The sequence below is a fragment of the Podarcis pityusensis genome (assembly GCF_964106645.2).
Source record: "Podarcis pityusensis genome assembly, chromosome: 11".
NCBI lineage: Eukaryota > Metazoa > Chordata > Lepidosauria > Squamata > Lacertidae > Podarcis > Podarcis pityusensis.
The window spans coordinates 10612173-10635131 of NC_138036.1; the positions used below are offsets into that span (position 1 = coordinate 10612173).

At 43.6% G+C, this 22959-nt stretch overlaps 1 protein-coding gene and 1 long non-coding RNA gene across 6 annotated transcripts in view; one reads left to right on the forward strand and one right to left on the reverse strand.

Moving 5' to 3' along the window:
* The first annotated feature begins 461 nt into the window (after positions 1-461).
* Positions 462-12534, forward strand: LOC308458785. Of its 3 annotated transcripts, XR_013977654.1 has the most exons (4): positions 462-2016; positions 3261-3646; positions 6510-6574; positions 6853-12534. It is a non-coding gene; the product is annotated as an uncharacterized lncRNA (long non-coding RNA). The 3 variants fall into 3 exon arrangements; XR_013977655.1 differs by lacking the exon at positions 3261-3646 and having other exon boundaries at positions 464-2016; XR_013977656.1 differs by lacking the exon at positions 462-2016 and having other exon boundaries at positions 2510-3646.
* Positions 12535-12673: 139 nt separating this feature from the next.
* The window catches only part of MYO5B (myosin VB), a 307859-nt gene continuing 297573 nt past the window's right edge, over positions 12674-22959 (reverse strand). For all 3 annotated transcript variants that reach the window (XM_080973376.1, XM_080973378.1, XM_080973377.1), the window contains 6 exons: positions 22210-22299; positions 20556-20706; positions 18824-19109; positions 16773-16947; positions 15804-15884; positions 12674-14715 (listed from right to left, as the gene is read on the reverse strand). In XM_080973376.1, coding sequence (XP_080829502.1) covers positions 14563-14715; positions 15804-15884; positions 16773-16947; positions 18824-19109; positions 20556-20706; positions 22210-22299 — 936 coding nt within the window. In that variant the 3' untranslated portion in view covers positions 12674-14562. The remainder of the gene's footprint in view (positions 14716-15803; positions 15885-16772; positions 16948-18823; positions 19110-20555; positions 20707-22209; positions 22300-22959) is intronic.

A 22959-nucleotide genomic window follows, 5' to 3' on the forward strand; every position in this document is an offset into this window, starting at 1 on the left:
AATATAACTTTAAATTTTAGATTTTACATATTAAAACCAATTTTTCCATATTCTTTTGGCCTGTACAGCTAGAAACCCCTTAACTTCAATCCAACATCATTCTAACATTCATTAATTTTGCAATATTTCTGTAAATAGTCTTTGAATTTCTTCCAATCTTCTTCCACCGACTCTTCTCCCTGGTCACGGATTCTGCCAGTCATTTCCGCCAATTCCATGTAGTCCATCATTTTCATCTGCCATTCCTCCAGTGTGGGTAGATCTTGTGTCTTCCAATACTTTGCAATGAGTATTCTTGCTGCTGTTGTAGCATACATAAAGAAAGTTCTGTCCTTTTTTAACACCGATTGGCCGACTATGCCCAGGAGAAAGGCCTCTGGTTTCTTCAAAAAGGTATATTTAAATACCTTTTTTAGTTCATTATATATCATCTCCCAGAAAGCCTGAATCTTTGGGCACGTCCACCAAAGGTGAAAAAATGTACCTTCAGTTTCTTTACATTTCCAACATTTATTATCAGGCAAATGGTAGATTTTAGCAAGCTTGACTGGGGTTATGTACCACCTGTATATCATTTTCACAAGCTGTGCCTTTTCATGGTTACAGAAAAGCACCTGGGGCATTGCACAAGTTTAGAAATGCAAGCCAGTGCAGCAATGTTGTTCATTATGTGGAAACTAGTATATACTCATGACAGCATTCATCTCCCTATTTGCATACAAAGTCTCTGCAGCTTTCAAAGCATGTTTTACCAGACATTTTGCAAACTAGTTAACTCCTTATCCACTGAAGTGTCCACATATGCTTAGGGATAGCTAAAGCCTTACAGGTAGTGATTCCCATGTCCTATTTCATGATCTCAAGAAGGGACTGCCTAGTTCAACATGCCTGGCTACACCAAACCAGAGCAAGCCCCCTACAGTGCCTAACTTACAAGGGTCTTGCAAAGATTACTGAGATAATATGCAAGAACGGCTTTGCACATTTGAAATACACTATATAAAACAATTATTATTATTATTATTAGGCTATCCTATTCACGGAAGCTTTGAAATGCTTAAATGATTGCAGTCTAATTTTTAGATGTGGTTTTTTTTTAAGCCAACTTTTTCATACAAAGACTCTGCAGCTTGGTGGCTTTTTGCTACAGTAAACATTTCAGTGTAGAATATTATAGATTTTTTTTTTAATTTGGAGAATGTGGATAGATATCTTTCAAAATGATTGACAACCTGTTATACAAATCAATCAATGCTAGGAGCTGTTTCTTTTTGTTTTCCAATGCATTTCTTATCAATAAAAAGTTCTCAGCCTCCGTTTCCCCATGTGCAAAATGGGAACGATCCCAGTTCAACTCCCGGGGCAGCATAGGCAAACACAATAAAACCTGAGTGAAAAGCTCTGCCTTTGAAGAAGAAAGAAATAATAAAAAGCAAAGGTATGCACGCCGGCAATAAAATAATAATAATAAAAAAGAACCACTCCAAGCCTCGTTTCTCCTATCCTGTGCTGCTTCATGTTCTTTGCTCCAAAGCCGTGTTTATTCAAGCTGCCGAGATGAGAGTGAGCACAACGCAACATAAAAACAAAGTAAACATAAAAATCTTGCATTTGTAGTTTCTAGGGCGTGTGCTGCTCCCGGATCTGGAAGCGCGAGTGCAGCGTCAGGCTTGCAAAATGCAGCCCTGAAAGGAAGGGGAAAAGATTCGGAAAGAGAAGTTTTAAGCCCGGGGAACAACTACTTGCCTCTGAGCAAAGCCATGGCCGCCGCCGCCTCTTCCGTCTCCTGGGCTGAAGGTCTCCCTTCGCACGCCCTGATGCAATCCCGAGGCCCAGCCTGCAGAGGGGGCGGGCGGAGGGGGCCGGGACCAGACCTTTCGGTGCTTAGTTTCTTCCCCTCCTCCTCCTCCTCTTGCCCTTTCCCCTACTTCTTCCCCGTCGCCCAGGCTCCAAGTCTGCACAGTCACGTTCAGCACAAGCGGACTCTGCCTGCTGCTCCTCGAGAGGAGGGAACAGGTGAGACGCGTGTGCAGGTAACGCGTGTGCATCCTCGAGGGGTGGGATAATGGGGGCGTGTAGCAACCCCAGATTTGGGTTGCTCCTTTGAATCCTGCTTCTTTGAATTGTACCAATTCGATTGCAATAATAGCAATTGAATTGAATTGAATAATACCAGTTGCAAATAATAGCGGTTTCCTTTTTAATAATGCTTTTATTTAGTTTTTGGAATGGGGGGGGGAGAAGGAACTTGTCTCTGGGGAGGGGCAGGGAACTGGGTGCAGGCTTGGCAACGCCAAGGTGCTCTCTCCGCATGGTGGCAACGATTACTACAAAAACGAGGAACCCTCGTGTGGAATCTGCGCCCGCGGATGTCAAACTGGGCGGGGAAAGGAGAGCAACGGGAGGAGCGGTTTGGGGCGCGGCAGATTCGCGCCGGCCGTTTCCGGGGCAACGCGGCCTGCTTCAAGTTGAAGCGCCTGCCTCGGGAGTGTCTGTCTGTGGGTGGGTTTGTTGTTATTATTTATTAAATTTGTGTGCCGCCCACCACCGATATATTTCAGGGCGGTTCACAGCATAAAAAAATACAAGATAATAACACATTGAACGAATTAATTTGTTATTTCGGTCACAGACCAGTTCCAGCCCACACACAAAATCATGGAATTCATAAAACACGATAGGGATACCTTTGAATTTGCAATTAGGTATAACAGGGACAATACAGATATAGCAACAGTTTAAAAATATATAAATTAAAACTTAGTCATTAACATATAACCTAAAATTATCATTTAAAACCTTAACCATTATGATAGCACAACTTGTTCCCTAAATTTTATGGCAGTTGCACAGAATTTGGCTACCCTTAACGTGATCTCAGGATCCTTGTCGTCTACCAGGGATTATAGGCATTGAAGTTCAGATTCATTTGGAGATTTTTGCATAGATAATAACACAAAATGCATGATTAAAACAAGAAAAGCAAAATAATAACTGCCCCCCCCCCCCGCCAAAGTTGGTGGTGGATTCTGGCTCCTCACAGACCTGTGATTGCTCCTACTTTTTAACAAACCAAAGTTCCCAGGATTCTTTGGGGTGTGTGCTTTCATTTTATGGTTTGTTCGCACATACCTCTCAAGGTTTTCCCCTCCCTGCATCTCTAACTGCAAGGAGCCACTTAAAAGCCCCCGAAGGAGTGAGCAAACATGCAAATCCATCAGTTTTGAACCATGTACCTTTTATCACTTTATCTCTCCAAGTCTCCCAAACAACTATGTCATTGGGCAGCCAGGATAAATACTGAGAGTAAATAAGCAAAGAAGCAACTAAGATGTCTGCAAACATGACGTGGAGGCAGGCAACATCAACCCCACCAGGAGACAGACAGGCTGTGCATCCATAGCATTCACCAGGCAAGGAATGGCTGCTGGGAGGAGCGCAGAGAGAAGAAATGGTGCATCTGTAACAGTGAAACTTGCCGCCTTCATCTTCCCCAGCTTCATCTTCCCCTCAGCAGCGCTTGTAACTTTCCAGCAGTTTGACTTCACTCCCAAAGGCACACTTCCTCCATTATCTCAAAAGGCAGACAGATGCCAGCAACAACAAAGCACAAAGCTCAAAAGCTTTGTCATCTTTGTGATCGTTGGTAGGTCCTAATAATGTTATTACCTTACTAGGTAATAACCCCCTTGCACATCATCCTGCAATTTTTGCTTGAATATTCTCCTTTAGCTAATTTTTGTTGCTTCTTAAATGTTTATAGACGGTTTTTGGAAAATTCATATTGAGCCTCCCAAACAGAGGTTGTTCGGTCTTGCAAAGCCACTCAGTGGAGAAAAAACGAGAGGGCTGTTACTACATCCCTTGCTAGTAGACTCCTGGCATATCTGATAGGCCAGTGTGGGAAGTGGAATAGATGGATCTTGGATATGATGCGTCAGAGATCTCACTGAATCCATTTGGCCTTTCCGGACTGGGTGGCATTCAGTCACATACCAGCAAATTTGTGTTGTGCAATTATAGCTTATTGGGAGGGTCTTGCTCAACAAGCACTCTTTCCTCAAAAGTTAGTAAACTTTTTGCTTTATCTGCCGAAGGTCTCAAGGTCCAGTCTCTGCATATCCAGTTGAAAAGGGTCAGGTAGAAAGAAGGTGATGAGAAAGACCCTTGTGAGGGACTCTGAATCAGAGGAGACAATCCTAGGCTACATACAAACACCTGGTATAAGACATATTCCTACGTTCCTAGGGATAGATTGCTAAATTAAGTTTTTTTAAATGCAAAGGGGCAAAAAAAGCCAACAACTGCAGACTGCAATCAATAGAGGCCCAAATTCTGTTTCAGATCTCATGGGTTGAACCTAATTGTGAAGTTTTGTAGCGCTAGTTTCTTTTAACAGCCAGCCTCCTGTTTTGAAGGGGAGGCAGCAGTATGGATGGCTGTTTACAGAATCAAGTGTCTCCACTGCATTATGAGGCATTTATATTTTGTCAAAATAAATATGAACTGAAACAAGATAATATATATGACAAGCCGAAGCTGGGAGCTTTAGTGGAGGGTGAAAAGGCATACTAGACCATGTTTTTGCTATCATTTATTATGAAATCACTTTAAGATGCTTCACAGGAAGTGATTCACGAATGAAATAGATACAAGGCTGTCAGTTTCACGCCTTTTCTGTCTTGAAGAACCTCGAGCATCTCAGATTGTTGTTCTTGGGTTATTATGCATATCAGAAATAGATGTATGCAACCTTCCCAAAGCAGTAGCATATTATGTAAAATACTGAAAAAACATTATCGGCCTTCTGTTATAGTTCTTGGGAATCGTAGATTCAGTGATCCTGTTTGCAAGCCCTCTCCTTTGCCCTGCTTCAATGGGTTTTCAGGCTCTCTTTCCCCCTCTGCTTCTGCAGTCCTTAACTTATGCGTCAACTATCCCAGGTTTTTCTCTGCTCACTGTCTTATCATTTTGTTTTAATTTGCTATTGCTGTTACTTCCTTTTCTCCTCTCTGTTTCAGTGTAGGGAGAAGATGCATACATAAATCCATACATCCATAATTTTTTTAAAAAAATATGATTCTGCACTGGGAGTGGGGACTCAGGAAGGTGGAAAAAGGGGCTAGATCAGGAGTGAGAATAATTTTTCTAATCTATCTTGTTCATAAGCTCTTGAAAAACTCTCACCATTGCAGTTCCTGGTCTGTGATGAATAGCCCACTGCGCAATCTGAGTTCTGTGGAACTGAATGATGGAATTTGTGCTAACAAAGGCATCTGAGACCAAGAAATAACTGATATGTCCCTAGTGCTGCAGTTGGATGCTTATGTACAAAAAGAAACTTAAGGAACAACAAAAGGTGTTCCTTAAGTGTTGCTAAGTAGATTTAAACACAGCCTGTCTATATTATGGATATGTCGTAGTTAAGTGTGTTGAACCTGGGGAGATCTGATTGGTGAGATCTGAGTTCAGATTTTTACCCAGCCATGAAACCTCCTGGCTGACTTTGAACCAGTCGTGCGCTGTCAGCCTAAACTACCTACCTGAGTAAGAGTTGCTTCTGAATGCCAGGAAACTGCAGGAGAGGAAAGGGCTCTTGTGCTCTGCTTGTGGGTTTCCCCATGGCATCTGTTTGGCCACTCTGAGAGCAGGGTGCTGGACTAGATGGGCCATTGGCCCGCTGCAACAGGCTCTTCTTAGGTCCCTCATAGGACTGTTCGGAGGAGAACCATATACAGTGGTACCTCGGATTACATATGCTTCAGGTTACAGACTCCGCTAACCCAGAAATAGTACCTTGGGTTAAGAACTTTGCTTCAGGATGAGAACAGAAATCGTGCTCCGGCAGCACGGCGGCAGCGGGAGGCCCCATTAGCTAAAGTGGTGCTTCAGGTTAAGAACAGTTTCAGGTTAAGAACGGACCTCCGGAACGAATTAAGTACTTAACCTGAGGTACCACTGTACCTGATTCATTGCAGGAGTGGCTAGATTTATCACATTCATATCTCAGTCAATAGAGCGTAAGACTCAATCATGGGTTGGAGCCCCACTTTGGGCAAAAGATTCCTGCATTGCAGGGGGTTGGATTAGATGATCCTCATAGTCCCTTGCAATGCTACAATTCTGTGAAACTCACTCTTTCCCCATTCCAAAACTTTTAACCTTTTAAATCCCACTGTGTAAGAATTGGTACCTTCCTGACTTTCAAATGCTAAGATCTTTATTGACATATGTTAATATCCCAAACGTTGAATTCTTTTACCTCCATGCCTCAGTGGGGCAGCTAAAATTGTGCCCGTGCCTATTTTGGAATAGGACTAGCATTGTAGCAAGGAACACCCCATTTGCGCTGAACTGTTCCAGAAATTAAGCACTCACTTATATATCAGTTACCTCTGAATACTTTTCATGGAATACAGGTTTTTCTCCAAAAGCTTCTGGGGGGGCTGCCACATTGTAACCCTACCCTTCTAACGGCTCATAGCAAATATATTTGTTCTCCATTGCAGATTTCTTCACGTGGCCCTTGGATCCTGCAGCACAAGCTGCCACGCAGAGAATGAAACAAATGCAAGTAATCCACAGTGTTTAATGGCAGGCTGGTTTTTTAAATAAATGTAATGAAAGGATACCCAACAGTATAGTGTGCTATTGGTTTGGTTTTGCCTTGTCTTGGCTGTAGGTTGTTAGTGAGTTCCTCCCATTATGGCAATGGTCCAGAGTTTTTCAAACCACCTTAGCTTTTCTCCTGCTTTCCTATGATGCACTACAGGGAGTCTGTATAGGGAGTCCCTATAAGCAATAGGGAAAACAGACCTTTTGTTGCATTTCCCTTAACTGTAGTTGAAACAGCATTAAAGGCTGAAATCCATAAAGCTTCTACCACTGAGGAGGCCCATCACATATGCCATAAAGTGTCATGGACTTCACACCTCGTCTAGCATAGCGGAGAGCTTTTTACCTGCAACTCTATACAGCTTCAACAGGGTACAGGTTGCTATCTTGTACCCCTGCAGAGATGGAATAGATGTATTCACCCTGTCACCCCTTATTCCATTAAACTTTACTTTTTTATAAGCTTGACTTTATTGCTCTTGGTCTGTCAGAAGCAACCATGAACCAAATAGGAATGTGAATTGTTTTATTGGCACTTCTTTGCTATAATAATGTTTGCTCTTCAGAAGTGTTAATTCAGGAACCCCTAGAAGCCATAATTATTTAAAAAACCACAGGCCCTATAATCAGAGGTCTACCTTTTAAGCCTCCTGTTCACTTAGGTACAAGCCCCATCATGTTCAGTGGGGCCTCCTCCCAAGTAAGGATTCCTTACTTATTATTCCTGCCCTATCTTCACATTTCAAATTGGATTGTTTCTCAAAAGGCCAGAGTACGTTTTCTTTTCCTAGGATAGAATTGTTCAAGAAAATCAGTATGCAAATACATTGTGGGACCTCATAGGTTTAACACTGAAATATATTTCCCTATCAGCTTGTACTTCTCTATTCTGCCAAATGAAACCAGGGATGTATATCTGTGCATGCAAGATGCAAATTTCTTGCATACAGCAGTGCAGAGATGAGAACCTTTTGTAAAATGCTTTTGGGGAAGAACTGACGTGGATAAAAGGAGGTATTGTAGTACCTTTTCCCATCTTCTCACCATCCTTACAAATTGGGGCCATCAGGATCTGGCTGGCTCTGGGCTCAAACTCACCCTTCAACTGATATATATTTGTGTTATATATATATATATATATATATATATATATATATATGAATATTTTTTTTTAAATAATGGTATACTGATACTTTACCAGACATGCAACCCACTGGCAAACCACAGGTGGATGTGTTTAGGGTCAGAGAGCCAGCCAGGTACGTTCTGAAAATGTCAACTCATCCTCAATTCTGCCCATGAGAAGGATTAGGCCTTTGAAATGGGAATTGTCAATCTCATGCAAATACAACGTCTTCAATGCAGTGCACTAGAAAATAAGTCCCAACAGCCTCCCACATATTCCAAAGTATTTATTTCACAATATTTTATGCACAGCTGAAGGACAGGACTATTTGTCGTTTTCCTACAAACAGAAAGTGTAGTTTACAGATCTGTTCAAAATGGAAAAATATTTCTTTTACCAGCAGTATCATTTCATCTACATTTTTGGGACTTGCCTTCAAAAGTCATTCAAGTACCTTCAGAGCAGCCGACCTATCAACCTGTGGTGACTTAAGACTTGGCATGCACACAGCAAACCCTGGATTGGGTACTGCTAGGCAAATCCTTATTTCCCTTTTGCACATCCATTTTTACTGTCAGGCCTGTGTGTTCTTTGAACAATTCTAGCATTTAAGGGGAATGTTATTGGCTGCTTGTATTTAAAATATTCAGCCTTAATTCAGAAAGCAAACTGTTCTGTTACACCTTCAAATACATAAAAATCCAATGGGTTGAGGAGACAGGCGTAAACAGGCTTGTACAATATATTTTGATTGGCACAGTTATAGGATTATTGTAGCTGGCTATCCAAAATCCCAAGTCATTCTGACCACTAAAATTACAGTCCTATTACAGTTTCTGACAATAAGAAACAAGTTCATGTTGTTAATGTAGCGCTGGCATGAGGAGGAAATATGGCTTAGTGTTAACACACCTTTACAAACGCTTGCAGCAGCCTGGTCAGCCACTGCAAATTCTTGCATACTTTATTTCATTAACATCTTAAAAGGGACAATAGGAACGTAATGCTTCTGTTGTCTTAATCCTGTTTCAGGAGTTCAGGAGCAGGCTGTGTGCCTGTGTGCTCCTCTCCTCATGGTGAATTTCCACTGCCCTTAACTTTTATTTCAGTGTCACCACTGGTGTCAGTCAAGGTTCCTACTTAAGCATTAGCTGCAACTAGCAGTGGTACTGATGTAATAGAAAAATGTGATTAACAGGTGGTGGGGAAGAGGGAACACATAGACCCATGGCCTGCTACCAGTGTCTTAATCCTGGTACACACATAATATTGCAGCATGATTTTAAATAGGCATGATCGTGTAGTCAAATAGCTGATTTCACTGGCAGTTGTTGATTTTCTTAGGGTATAGGTCTGACCAGTCTCCCTTCAATAAATAAAGTTATGGTGCTGGGGTACCCTAATGCCCAACTCTGACAATTAGTTTCAAGGGCACAGCCAGTACTATAGGGCAGCCAATTCGCTTTGGGGGTTTAGATTCAATGCAAACTGTCCATGTTCATTGAACATATATATGATGAAGTTGTGCAGACACCCTGTTGTGAACCCCTGTTTATTGCATTATAGTACAGTAATTTGAAGCCTTGAGCAGAGGAGGCAAACCTGTAGCTCTCCAGCTATTTTTGGACTACCACTCCCAGCGTCGCTGACCATTTGGCATGCTGGTTGGGGCTGACGGGAATTGGAGTGCCTCAGGTTAGTCACCCTTGTCCTAAAGAAGTGACAAAATAAAGCCAGCACAGATCAAAACCAAGTCCGCACCCACCCAAACAGTGTGGGAATCAGCCCCAAGAAGTTCAGTGACTTTATAGGATTTCTGCCAAGTCTAGGAAATTGAAATGCTCCCTTCTCTCTTTGGAAGTCTGCTGCTGATGGAAGAGGATAGACAAAGAGAGATGTTTGGTAGTGGCTGCAGATTTCTTCCAGCCTCAGTTGATATGTTCCTGCTGCTGCATAGAAAATCTTTGTAACACCCTTTCTCAACCCGCGATCTCATTGCTGGAAGGAAGGGAGTAACAAAAGTGGGTTGGGTTGTTGTTTTTTGCTAGCTATGGCACCATTCATGGAATAGCGATCAATGACTGCTTCACCAGCACATGATCATCAGCTAATTGCTACAGTAAGAATTTCACACATGAATTCGTCTCTGGGAGCAGTTCCAATAGTTATAAAAAGATCCATTGCCCAAATTTAACTGACACATAATTATGAATTACTGACTCAGGAAGAAATTCCTTAAGTTGCTCACTGGTGACGTGTTCTTTCCATACTAGCTGGACTAAGTATAGAGAAGTTACATGCTGGGCTATTCGTTGCTAGAGGATCTTCAACATTGCTAATTTGACTGCTATCCCCACTCAATTGCCCTTTATTATGAGGAATGTAATATATGCTGCTTTCTCTCCTCCCCCTTCTCAATTTGTGGGTCTGAATGCATTTTTTATTTATTTTTTTGCTGTTAATATGTGTGCTGATTAATTATGAATGTGTGTTCCTACAAAGCAGGGTTTTCCATGTTAGCAAAAGGGGGTGCGTGCGAGCAAGCAAGCATCATTGTCTGCGCATCCACACTTTTGGACAGATTTCCCTTTAAAAAGCCGTGTATGGGGTAAAGGCTTAGAAACTGCTTGGGGAAAGGCCATTAAACCCCGCTGTATATGCAGTTTGGATTCTGTGCAGTTGCTAGACTACATCTATTGTTTACAGTGAATACTGAACTTGCTTCATGGACTTTTGAACATGTCTGCTTCAAAATTTCCAGCGTCAACTGTCTACTTACAACTCCAAAGGCAATTTTTGGTGACATTTAAAGGTTTCCCCAGAATTATTAACACTCAGTCTTGAAAAAAATAGTGATTGAGAATAATGGTGAAAAGGCACACAGTGGGAAAGTACTCTATCAGAAATATTTTAAAATGATGAAATAAATGACACCAACCACCTTTTTGAACTGTGCTAAAGAGTTTTAAATGACATTTAAATGGCTGATGAGGAAGAGAGAGAAGGCATGTTTGTGCAGGGCAATACCAGTGAATTGGCTTTTTAAAAAGTAAGTCCCAAGATATCTTAAAAACAGATAACATAAAAATTACATACATCAAATATATTTAACATGAGATCCTTCTGAAAATCTTTTGCAGTTAAATATTACAGTTATTTACTCAGTTCATATCTCTTTCTATACTAACAGTTAGATTTTTAAAATATACACAGATATAATACATAATATAAATAAATTCTCCTTGCAGTGCTGTAGTGAAATACCATTATCCTCAGGAAGAACATTAGCCACATTTTATAAATACGTTTTCTAGGATCACTGTGAAAGTGGGTTCTGCAGCTCCCTTTCAGTTAGCCTACCTGGTTAGAATTATGGTTAGCAATGCATGGTGATTCAGTTGCAGCTGGAACACTTTAAAAAATTGCACAGCTGGATACACAGAAACAGGTGCAACAAGAGAAACTGTGAACACATACTTTCTGCTTAGTCTAGAGTGCAGGACAACACTAAATTCTGCATTGCACTGGAGAAATCAGGAGCAGTCACCCAGTTCACCTCCCCCCGACGTTTAAGGAGGCAAATGCTCTAGTTCATCACAACTGGCAGAGTGCCCCAACCTCAGGCTGATTGTTTGGGAGATGGAAGATTTGATCCTGGGAAGAGAACATAATGCAGAAAGAAAATTACCTGGCTGCTGCAGAACTGACTGAGGCTTGGATGCTGCTATTCTTGCTTTTATGTCATTTAATTGACCATTACTGTGCATTGGCTAAAGAAAAAAAGAAGTGCCTGGAATTTATTATTTTAAAAAGAAGCTTCAAAGGAAATCTCTTCAATCGTGCTGGAAAGAGACAGTTGTGGTATAAAGAAAGTTGTTTGCCAAGGTCAAGGAGAAGAATGGCTTTGTTCAGTGAAGGCAACATACTTACTGTGCTTCCTTATTCTATCAAGCTTCAAACCCACAAAGCTGGCATGCCTAAGCACACGGGGTCAGTCATGGCAACTGCTGGGGAAAGGCTCTGTCCAACATTGGTTTGCTGCATGCAGGAAGTCACAAGAGAAAGAGGCAAAGTTTGCCATGAAAACTGGCACTTTCTATGCCCAAGTAGGGTGTGAATGAGGAACAATGCGGGGGGGTGTGTGTGTGTGTCAGGGGAGGATTCCCTTGACTGGAGCATTATTGGGTAATTTCACCACCATGAGACTGGCTGAAACCTAACTGGGCACCTTTGGCAGGGGCAAAAAACTACCAAACAAGCTCAAGGCACTGTAGAACTGAAGCAAATTCAGCTGAAGAAGTAAATGTCTCAAATGCATGCTGAAGCAATCGTTACTTGCTATAGTTACTGGTTTATGAATTAGGAATATGAAAAGCTATATTAAACCATGGTCCCCAGAATAGTTCCATTTTGTATTATAACCTCTGTTCAACTGCGATGTTAATACACTGGAGTGTTGCAGCAGCGGATTTGCAAGTGCACATTAGAAATGCTGAGTGAGAGAGATGATTTTTGTGTATAAGTTGACTGCAGGACTTTACTTGTTTCTCCCTCTCTCTGCATATTGTTCTTCCAAGGACTCGATACTGTAAGGTGTTGAGCAACGTAGCCTGAATCAGCAGTACCTCAATATGCAGACTGCTGAACTTTTAAAAAAAGAGAGCAGTGACCCTTGGGACTCATCACCTGCTAGAAATGGGCAAGTACTCCAGTTATTTTCTGAATCAGATCAGAATGCTTAGGACCAGTCCGTTGGTAAAAACTGTATTCTATTATAAGGGAGATAACTTCGCAAGCTGTTAAAATCTCCCTCTTAGAATTGGCTAGCTGCCTAAGTTCAAGTTGCAGGAAGTTGCTCTGCATTTCTGATGCTATCTGATAGTAGGTTGAGTGTTGCCTTTGCAAAGCTTAATAGTTTTGAAAGCAACTGAATAGGTAGGAATTGCATGTGTACTTTAATGTCAAAACAATAGAGAGTTGAGAAAGCTATTTACTTTAAACATTCTGTAACCCAAAGATTAAAAAACCATATTGGTGAAACAGTTTCTATTTGTTTCACTGGTCACGTTCACTTCCTGGCTTGGTAAGTGAGGATACGCTTGCAGCCACTTCCCTCTTCCCTTTGCACAGGCAGGGAATTACGTCAGGAGGCTGCAGTTAACCATGGCTTCCTATTATGTGCAAACCTTGAAAGTATGGTGAATGTCTTTCAAACAAACCAGGATACGAAGTCATGGTTTAACATTGATTTCCAGATCCTGGGTTGTTTGGAAACCATTAACCATAGTTTCCTGGTTTGCGTGTAATGGCAAGTCATGGTTAACAGCAGATTCCTGCTTCATTGCCTGCTTACTTAAAAGCACTGTGTGTCAGTGCACTAAGCTTGGGCAGATCCAGTTTCTTAAGCCATGTTTCATTAGGCAATTGAGTCTCTGATGGGGAAGTGGTGCTGTTAATGCTATTGCATATTAGTGCCATGTTAGGAAGGTAAAATAATTTCCCTACCCATTCTGGTTTGCTTCAAATTGCTGGTAATGATGCAATGTCATCAGTGCTAATATCTCATTCTATTTCTCCCAAAAGGCCTCCTTGCCAACCAGCACTTTGCTACCCAATCAGATATGGTATCACACAACTTTTTCCATGGTATGAAGCAACTGCCCTCCGTAACTGACTTGAAACAAGTCACAAAGTTGGTTGAAGGCAAACCTTCCATTCAGGTTGCCCAGCCAGTCCTATGGAAGCTCTGCCAGACTGTATCTTGACTTCACAATGGTTCCTAACATGGCCAAGGAATCTGTCCTGCAGATTAGCACTGCCACTAGTAACTGTAAGGACTACTCAGCTATGATAACAAGGAACTGACCTTTTTGTGAAGTATTTTGGACCTTGTACCCCTATCTATCTTTTCTCACAATCACAGTAAAAGCAATGTGTTCTCATACATATTCACAGGATAAAAGAAGCATAAAGATTTTGGATTGGTCCGAGTAACCTGCAGCAGTCTGCAGTGGAGCTGTAATTATAGGGCCGAACTCCTGCAGAGGTTTCTGGGTCCATGACTTTCCTCTTTCTCAGTGTGGCACATGGACAAAATATTTATGGCCACTTAATATACTGAAGGCAGGCTGGAACTGCCCCACTGACTGCTTCTAGGTTATGCTCCATACAAAGTTGCCTTTGATGGAGCTGGGACAACAACTGTAACCATCTTCTTGTGCCCCAGATGCAAGGAAAAAGCATTGTTCCCTCCACCAGTTAAATTTCCTTTTGGACTACATAATTAATTCTTGGTCTGGCCTCCTGCAACTTTATTTCCCAAAACAATCATTTAAAAAATGAAGGGCAGCAGCAGAAATTCAGAAATTGAAGTTCAGTATGTGCAAGCGAGCCCCATAACCATGGACGACGTTACGATGCACGGTCACGAAGGCTTCTTTCTATTATTTCAAGATAGAATTTCTCAAACCACAACCTAAGAAAATGAAAATAGTTATTCCATTTACCAATGCTGGTGCCTTAATGGCAGCAGGGAAAGAATATTTTTAGCATGGTATCAAGTGGCACAACCCCCCACTTGTTTCAAGTATTCTTAGCAGCAAAATCTGCCTCCCCCCCCCCAAAAAAAATCCCCCCCATACAAACCAAAAAGCATCCAACCAAAAATACAAGATTAGTTTCTTATGCTATACAATTCAGCACTGATTCACTAAAGTGTATTGGTTCATCAACCATCATTTGGTCCACATTTGAAGAGATCCTTAAATTCCACTTTTTGCTTTTTTGCTTAGGAAATTTGGCTGGGAGTCAATATAGTATCTTCAAACTCTGTTGAGGAATTCCAGGCCGAGAGAAGCGGGGATGTGGATAGAGTCCATGGTTAGAGAAGAAGGGTTGAATGGAAACAGTACAGGGAACATGAACTTGAAGTCTAACAGTAGCTGTGGAGGTTCATTCCGCTCTTGCAAATTTGCCTACAAGAAATTGGGGGCAAGGGGATGGGGAAGAAAACACACACATCAGCAAACAGACAAAATGCAGCAGAATTCACGTTGGAACACCTGTGTGGCTGAGACCAGCCTTATCCTCAGTTGGCTTTCTGCAGCTGGGAGAGGGGAATGAGACTAACACTTATCTGGCTGCCATGGTAGTCAACTGAGCAGTCAAATACTGCGAATTGATTGACTGATAAAAACCAAAGAAAAGAACTGTTGAATCGTTCATATTTACCAAAAACCTTCTGAGACCAAATCTTTTCATCAAGTGGCTAATTGTAAAGCTTTGGTCTAAACGGCCAACCATATTGGATTTTGATCCATTATTCTATACCAGGACTTTGGGTCATGGGAACCAAACCTTTGTGCCAAGAAAAGCTATTATTCAGCTATTCTTTTCCCTCAAAAGATTAGAATCACAGAAGGGAGGGTATGTGTGGCTGTGGATGCTGAAAAGCTCCAACCCCTCCAGAAAGTCACCTTTCCCAAATTTGCAGCCCTCCATGAGGGCATTCTTTTCCAAGACAGGAAGCCAGGAGGAAATCTGGCAATGTTTCCAATATTGCTTCTACAGGTCAAAGATACATGGCGTCCCTCTCACTGTTGGCCTTGTCTGTGATAAAAGCATTTTGCAACAATCAATATAAATCTGCAGAACAGGAGCCCAGCACATGGCTTTGCGTGCATGGAAGGTACCAGGTTCATTACTTGTGTCTCCACCTCCAAGTGTGCAAGGAGTTAAGGCCTGGAAAGATCTTGAGCTGAGACTGTGGAGAGTCATTGCTATTTGAAATAAATACAACTGGGCTACACCAATGGCCTGATTTGGTGTAAAGGAGCCTTGTGTGCTTCTATGAGTGACGCTGCACAGAAAACGTACTAGTAGGAGGGGGAGGGAAACTGAGCATCTCAGGTTAAAAAAAGAGGCAATATAAATGCTCTTGTATCCCTGCGATCTGTTCCTGAACCAAGGCTTTAAAAGCTCTGCCATTTAGAAAACACACATGGTTGGTTTTTCTGTGAGGCAGAGGTAGAACTTCCCAATGCCTGTCTGTTGGAGCACTCACCTGAATGTTTCTTATGAAGGCTACCGTCACACGCTCTTCAAATTCATTTACAGGAGTGTAGAGATTGAGTATTTTTACAATCTGTGGAAAGGAAAATAAAACAGGGGCTTAGAGAAGGGGGCATACACAGAGTAGCTGAATTGATGCAGTGTGCCCTGCATCACCCTTTTTAAAAAATAACGTAGCCACTTCTCTCAAGGAAAGAGGGAGAAAACTTAGGAACTAAGGGTGTAACTACAAGTTGCAAGGATAACACAGGGCACCCAACCTGGGTGGGGAGGGGAAGGTTAGATGCTTCCAGGTGGGAGTGGGTGCTTAACGTTTGCAACAGCTGCCCAGTGATTTTTCTCCTGTAAATGCTTTTCTATGGCTGAGGGGGTAATAACCTCAGAGAGGACTTGGGGAGATCCAGGGTCAAATTCTTGCTTGGCCTTCAAGCTCACCAGTAAGGTAAAGGGAACTGACCATTAGGTCCAGTCGTGACTGACTCTTGGGTTGCAGCGCTCATTTCGCTTTATTGGCCGAGGGAGCCGGCGTACAGCTTCTGGGTCATGTGGCCAGCATGACTAAGCCGCTTCTGGCGAACCAGAGCAGCACACGGAAATGCCGTTTACCTTCCCGCCTATTTATCTACTTGCACTTTGACGTGCTTTCGAACTGCTAGCTTGGCAGGAGCAGGAACTGAGCAATGGGAGCTCACCTTGTCGCGGGGATTCAAACCGCCGACCTTCTGATCAGCAAGTCCTAGGCTCTGTGGTTTAACCCGCAGCTCCACCTGCGTCCCTAAGCTCCCTGAGCTCTTTAACCTCTCTCAGCTTGACCTATCTCACAAGGATGTTGTGAGCTTAAAAACGGTGTGTGTGGGTTTTATTAGGACAGCAAAACAATCTTGTGTTTGGCTTGTCAAGTCTTTTGTTAAGACTTTGACCTCATAAACAAGTAAATCAATGGATCCTTTCACCTCCTTACCTGCTGTGTGGTGAGGGCTGTGCATAAAGAACATATTGCCTCCGCATCTTCTGAGGTCTTCTTCTTCAGCTGCAGGAGCTGTGCTGCTTGGATCAGAGGCTCCATGGTCTTGGCAGCCCCGCTCTGTTGTAGATTCTTTCCTCGCAACCATTCCTCCAGCTGGCTGATGTTAAACCTGGACCGACACAAGAAGGCCATAATTAAAAAAAATAAAATAGGAGGAGGAAGAGGAAATATTTCAAACATGGCAGGTTGCCTCTGAAAGTGGCTGAGAAGGTTTGAGTTTCCCAAGGCAAAAGAGACCCTTGGGTGTACTCCTCTGTAGCGACTGACTCCCAAAGATGATCTACACAGCATGAGAGATGAGCTAAAGTCGAGGCAAGCAAACTGGTATGATTGCACTACTGCACCAGGGATGGCACACACAATGCTCACACATTTTCTTGGTGAGGCAGTGCGTACTACTGCCCTTCTTCCTCCTGAAAAACTGGGACCGCCTCTCCTGGTATAATAATAATAATAATAATAATAATAATAATAATAATAATAATTTATTATTTATACCCCGCCCATCTGGCTGAGTTTCCCCAGCCACTCTGGGCAGCTCCCAATCAAGTGTTAAAAACCGTACAGCATTAAATATTAAAAACTTCCCTAAACAGGGCTGCCTTCAGATGTCTTTTAAAGATAGGATAGCTGCTTATTTCCTTCACATCTGAAGTGAGGGCGTTCCACAGGGCGGGCGCCACTACTGAGAAGGCCCTCTGTCTGGTTCTCTGTAACCTCACTTCTCGCAATGAAGCAACCGCCAGAAGGCCCTCGGTGCTGGATCTCAGTGTCCGGGCAAAACGATGGGGGTGGAGACGTTCCTTCAGGTATACTGGACCGAGGCCGTTTAGGGCTTCAAAGGTCAGCACCAACACTTTGAATTGTGCTCGGAAACGTACTGGGAGCCAATGCAGATCTTTCAGGACCGGTGTTATGTGGTCCCAGCTGCCACTCCCAATCACCAGTCTAGCTGCTGCATTCTGGATTAATTGCAGTTTCCGGGTCACCTTCAAATGTAGCCCCACGTAGAGCGCATTGCAGTAGTCCAAGCGGGAATTAACTTGAGCATGCACCACTCTGGTGAGACAGTCTGCGGGCAGGTAGGGTCTTAGCCTGCGTACCAGGTTCAGCTGGTAGACAGCCGTCCTGGACACAGAATTAACCTGCGCCTCCATGGACAGCTGTGAGTCCAAAATGACTCCCAGGCTGCGCACCTGGTCCTTCAGGGGCACAGTTACCCCATTCAGGACCAGGGAATCCCTCACACCCGCCTGCCCCCTGTCCCCCCAAAACAGTACTTCTGTCTTGTCAGGATTCAGCCTCAACCTGTTAGCCGCCATCCATCCTCCAACTGCCTCCAGGCACTCCAGGTATGCCCTGCAGAGGACCTTAAGGTCCACGAATAACCATAGTTTAGAGGTCCCAGGCCCTAAGGAAGTCAGACTATCCTCCACCAGGGCCAGGGCCTTTTCAGTGATGGCTCCAACCTGGTGGAATGCTCTGTCCCATGAGACCAGGGCCCTGCAGGATTTAACCTCCTTCCGTCGGGCCTGTAAGACAGAGCTATTCTGCCTGGCCTTTAATTTGAATTCAGCCTGATCTTTTATTTCCCTTCTCTTCCCTCCCCCTCCTCTTTTATGAAGATCACCCGCTCTGAGACCCCACAGCTAATTCTCCCCTGGCCTCCTCGCTGGCCCAAGTAGGACCAATTCAGCCAGCTAGCCCTGGGGATTATCTAATGCTTATTTCCCCTAAACTGACTTTTGAATTTTATTGTTAATCATGTTTTTATACTGTATTTTATGCTGCTTTTAAAATCAAGTGTTTTAAATTGGTTGCTAGCCGCCCTGAGCCCGGTTTTTGAACCGGGAAGGACGGGGCATAAATAAAAATTTATTATTATTATTATTATTACTGGGAGAAGCAAAATGGTGGCATTGGGAGATGTGCAGCCTTTGGGAAGGGTGGCTAAGCATGATCATGTGCTTTGGCCTGAAGCCCACCTGAGTTGCATGCCTGTGCTCCACGAGCAGACATCCTTCCTCAGCAGCAGATTGTTCAGGGCCACCGCATTGATCATGTAGAAGAGCTGCTTCACAGCCTGTTGGATGATCTCGGGGTCGAGGCCCTGGTCGTACATGACGCTGTGGAACGTGTTCAGCTGGCGGATGATCGCCTCCAAGGTGTAGAAGTTGTCGCTGTCCCCCATGCTGGAGGTCCGCTTGCGGTAGCCCATTGGCTTCACGCCCGACAGACCCTGGATGCTCTCGTTTTCTAACACCGCCGTCACTGGGAAGGAAAGAAATTACCGTATTTGTCACTCTATAAGACGCACCAGACCATAAGACGCACCTAGTTTTTGGAGGAGGAAAACAAGAAAAAAATAATTCTGAATCTCAGAAGCCAGAACAGCAAGAGGGATCGCTGCGCAGTGAAAGCAGCAATCCTTCTTGCTGTTCTGGCTTCTGGGATAGCTGCGCAGCCTGCATTCGCTCCATAAGACGCACACACATTTCCCCTTACTTTTTAGGAGGGAAAAGTGAGTCTTATAGAGCAAAAAATACGGTATTTGCAAAAAAGCAAACTAGGTGTCTTGAGAAACCTGAAATGCTTGTGTTTCAGTGCTGGGTTTTCCTAAATACCTCCACCCACCTATCCAGCTGCACAAGTCTGCCTGCCTCTAAATCACCGCATCTTTAAATTGCAGGCAATTTGCATTTCAGTCCCATGAGTGGATAGTAATGGGCTGTGGTAGTTCTAGTGGCAAATGAACACAGCGCTCTGGTAGCCCAGAGGGAGCAATCAGCAGAAGGAACTTTCACCTAGCACCAAGGAAGACTTCCTTTGTCAGATTAATCTTCTCGCTCTTGGCATAGGGATGGATAATTTTATGCAGCATTCCTCCTGCGTTGGGGTTGGGGAGGATTAATTACTTAATGGTTATAAAGCACGGAAAAATGGTGTGGGCAACAGGATGGGTTGGAACTCAATTAACATACTGTAAAAATTACGAACACTTCTGCACAGAGGTATCATAAATACACACTGCAGCCCCAGCATGCAGTTTGAGTAACTTCCATATTTTAAGCCCTTGCGTAACACAGGCGGAAAAGGGAGGCAAGGAAAGGTAAAATTAACGTTCCTAGATGAATCTGAAAACATGTGGAACTGAGTACTGAGCAAAGGCCTCAGGACTGTACAAATGTCAGCATTTGCTCCCCCCCCCCCAACAAGTTTCTAGTCTTCATGGCTGTGAAAATGCATAGGCCTGGTGAAATTTCAGGAATCATAGCAGGGATTCCTGTGCAATTAGCGTTTAAATTCCTGTGAAGGGATTGTGGTGGGAAAACTCATTGGCACAGATAATCTCCATTGGATGCCTGCCAGGTTCTGGTTTCAGATCAGTGCTTAAAAAACCACAAGGATTTTCAGTTCCAACACGAAGTTCTCTTGCATACATTCCTCCCTAGCAACAACTCCAAAAATAGTTTCCATGTATGAAAACATGATGCCCAAACTGGCTGATAATGTGCACAAACCACAAACAACTCTTTCACTGCAAACCCTATTGCTGTTTGGGGCGCTGTGCCCACTGGGTAACTTGGTAGATAGTATTGGTCACCCCAAATATTATGGATATGAGTCTGCTTCTGTTGGATTCCATCTCCCAGTTTAATTCAGGGTGCGCTGAAATGCACCACTGGGCTGAGTTAAATGGGAGCACTGGTGTTTCACCTATCATGGGCTGCAAGACGCCTTCTGCAATTTTAATGAGCTGCTGGTAGATCTGAATGGAAAGATCACTCAGGATCTGGCGGTACTCCGTGAGGTCGAAGTTCTTCAGGCAATGTTCATTCTGCTTCACAGTATTCTGGGTCATAAAACCCTAAAAAAAGGGGAGAGCAACAAAAGGGAGACATTTAGCCACGATTGGTTTGCTGACATGTAAACTCTTCCAAACACGACCCTGAGAAAGGCTTGGGCTTTTTGGCCAGATCTCAGGGTCATTGTTGCCCACTGCCCATTTGCAGGTTTGTGACAGGCAAATCGAGTTCCCCATGATGTCTAAGCAGACACTGTTTAGATGGGAGTGTTCTGCCCTCCTGCTTGATCTATGGAGCCCTTGATCTATGGCAGGAGAAGGTCTCTCTCATTGGAGAAGTTCAAGTGACTACCAGGTCTTGAGCATTTCATTAGCTGCTCGGTGCAGGTATGAATTTGAAACCCACAATGGGCAGCATGTTCTAAGGTAAAGGTAAAGGACACCTGGACAGGTAAGTCCAGTCAAAGGCGACTATGGGGTTGTGGCGCTCATCTCGCTTTCAGGCTGAAGGAGCCGGCATTTGTCCACGGAACAGCTTTCCGGGTCACGCGGCCAGCATGACTAAACCACTTCTGGCGCAATGGAACACCGTGATGGAAGCCAGAGCACACAGAAACGCCATTTACCTTCAAAGTGCAGCGGTATCTATTTATCTACTTGCACTGGCGTGCTTTCAAACTGCTAGGTTGGCAGGAACTGGGACAGAGCAATGGCAGCTCACCCCATCGCACAGATTCGAACCACCAACCTTCCGTTCGGCAAGCCCAAGAGGCTTGGTGGTTTAGACCACAGCGCCACCCGCTCCTGTACATTGTGTTCTGGGATGAGGAGGGATACCAGGATCCTCCTGCTGGGCAGGATGCATGATGCACAGCACACACACCGGCATATTTTCATGTTGATATACTTAAATAAAAATAGGCAAATAGGGAAAAGGCATTTTGGCTCAGTCCACCCACCCATCCTGCTTCTGGAAACGATCTAAGGGCATTTTTGTTGTTATTCTAGGTCTACTGAAGTTAAACTCAAGGGAATAAGCAGCTGTAGCTTCCAGGGCAGATCCATAGAAGGGTGAAAAACCTTATGCTAATAGGGGACTCATTCTGCGAGTGTGGAGCCTTGTGTAGCAAAATGGCGCTGTCCATAAATAGAGGTATCAACAGACCTGGAGGAAACCCAAATTTGCACAATCTTTAGATAAACCCCTAAAGGAGAGGAAACTCCAAAAACAAAACAAAAAAACACCACACATAGTCAATAAAGACTGGGCATGCTCAGTGAGAACAGAATACGTCCACAGGTGGAGCAAGAGAACAGAAAATCAGGGTGGTGGGTGAGAAAAGATGTAATATCCTGTACTCAACACTGCACATTTTTCTTGCAAATCCCATTTGTTCTGATAAAAGATACTGCAAAGATATTGAAAGCAATTCAGCATTAGCCTTCAATGGCAAGTTCCCACTGAAGTGAATGGGAGCAGCAGTGCTTATTTCAGTAGAGAAGTCACAGGTGACAGACTGTGTGCACATCCATCATGGCGACATTTCCCACAACCGCTTATCTCACCGTATCCCCACTGTATTGCTTCAGGCAATGTAGAAGGCGGCAGGTGTTAGCCAGCCAAAACGACGTCATCTCAAAGTCATCGTGATGTTTCTGCGAAGAACCCAAGACAATTATGATGAAAACCCTCTTTAAAACCTCTGCTTTTATGGGTTAGTTTTGCTTAACCCCCCCCCCGACTAATTCCTGGAGTCACAATATCCTTCTAGTCACACGTCCATTATAGGCAGGTGATCTAGATATCTGCAGCAGGAATGCTTAATTCCGCTATTTCCAAATATGCTTGCATTGAACCATTAGGGAGATAGTGTTGCTGTAGCAGGAGGAGAAGCAATCTAGAGTAATAGGATTGTAAGAATGGAGAGGCAGACAAGGAGCCATCCCTTGAGCCCATGAGACTTCTTCATTACCTCCTTGAAAGAAATCTGGTTCGATCGGTTACATCTTGCTTGCAACAAAGCCTGGCACTTTCCCTTCATGGGTATCTCTCATGCAGACTTTTGGTTGCTCAGTCTGCAGCATAAATTCTCTGGTACCAGGATTGGCTCCAAGCTTAACGTGGGTGCTGGGGAAAGTGCCCTTTGGCGGATGCTATCCGACTTATCTGGCAGTGGTTCCTAGCTGAAGGCAGCTAGGTGGCTCCTAGTTGTACTTTCCCCAGGGAGACTGATGATAGCATCACAGCAGAGCAGGAAATTAACATGGCTGCTCACAGACTCAGCTGCCTGGCATGGGTGGGACAAGGCAGACGTC